The sequence below is a fragment of the Sphaerulina musiva genome, assembly GCF_000320565.1.
Source record: "Sphaerulina musiva SO2202 unplaced genomic scaffold SEPMUscaffold_1, whole genome shotgun sequence".
In the NCBI taxonomy this organism is placed as follows: domain Eukaryota; kingdom Fungi; phylum Ascomycota; class Dothideomycetes; order Mycosphaerellales; family Mycosphaerellaceae; genus Sphaerulina; species Sphaerulina musiva.
Window position 1 is genome coordinate 4621181 of NW_016017383.1, and position 583 is coordinate 4621763.

At 47.7% G+C, this 583-nt stretch overlaps 1 protein-coding gene across 1 annotated transcript in view; it reads left to right on the forward strand.

The window, feature by feature from the left end:
- SEPMUDRAFT_146788 (uncharacterized protein) overlaps positions 1–562 on the forward strand; it is a 2500-nt gene extending 1938 nt beyond the window's left edge. The window contains exon 2 of the mRNA XM_016903865.1: positions 115–562. Coding sequence (XP_016765993.1) covers positions 115–321 — 207 coding nt within the window. The 3' untranslated portion in view covers positions 322–562. The remainder of the gene's footprint in view (positions 1–114) is intronic.
- Positions 563–583: the final 21 nt, after the last annotated feature.

A 583-nucleotide genomic window follows, 5' to 3' on the forward strand; every position in this document is an offset into this window, starting at 1 on the left:
CCCCCCCCCCCCCCCCCTCTTCATGATCATGTGTGTACACACCTGTATTCTAGCATTATCTGCCGCCAGTCGACTAACATTTTTTTTTCTTTGCCCTCCTGTTGGAATGATAAGAATGACCCCGACTTCATCATCATCCAACGTGATATGGACAAGAGACATACCGACGTGTTATTCGAGCATACGGCGAGAATCAGAAAAGGCGTATTGCTGCTGAAGCCTGCGAAGAAACAACCCAAGCTCGCCATGTACAGAAAGCGATCGCGGAGCAGGCATGATTATGGCGCTGTGATTGAAAAGGGTGTATTGAGAATGGCTTGAGCGAACGAATTTGGAAAGCTTTGTCGGTTGGCTGGCTGGCTGGCATCGTCATATTACCACTGGGCAGTGAGTCGAGTAGTTGGTATGGCCATTGATTGTTCCTCCTGCTAGTAATAATTACAATCTCACAAACTTGATTCCGAAATGCGGTTCCAATGACAGAAGATTGACCTAATAGATTGTGAAATGGAAATCTCTTGTGAGCGACCACTAGGCTGGCTGGCTCGTCTCTCTCTCTCTCTCTCTCTCTCTCTCTCTCTCT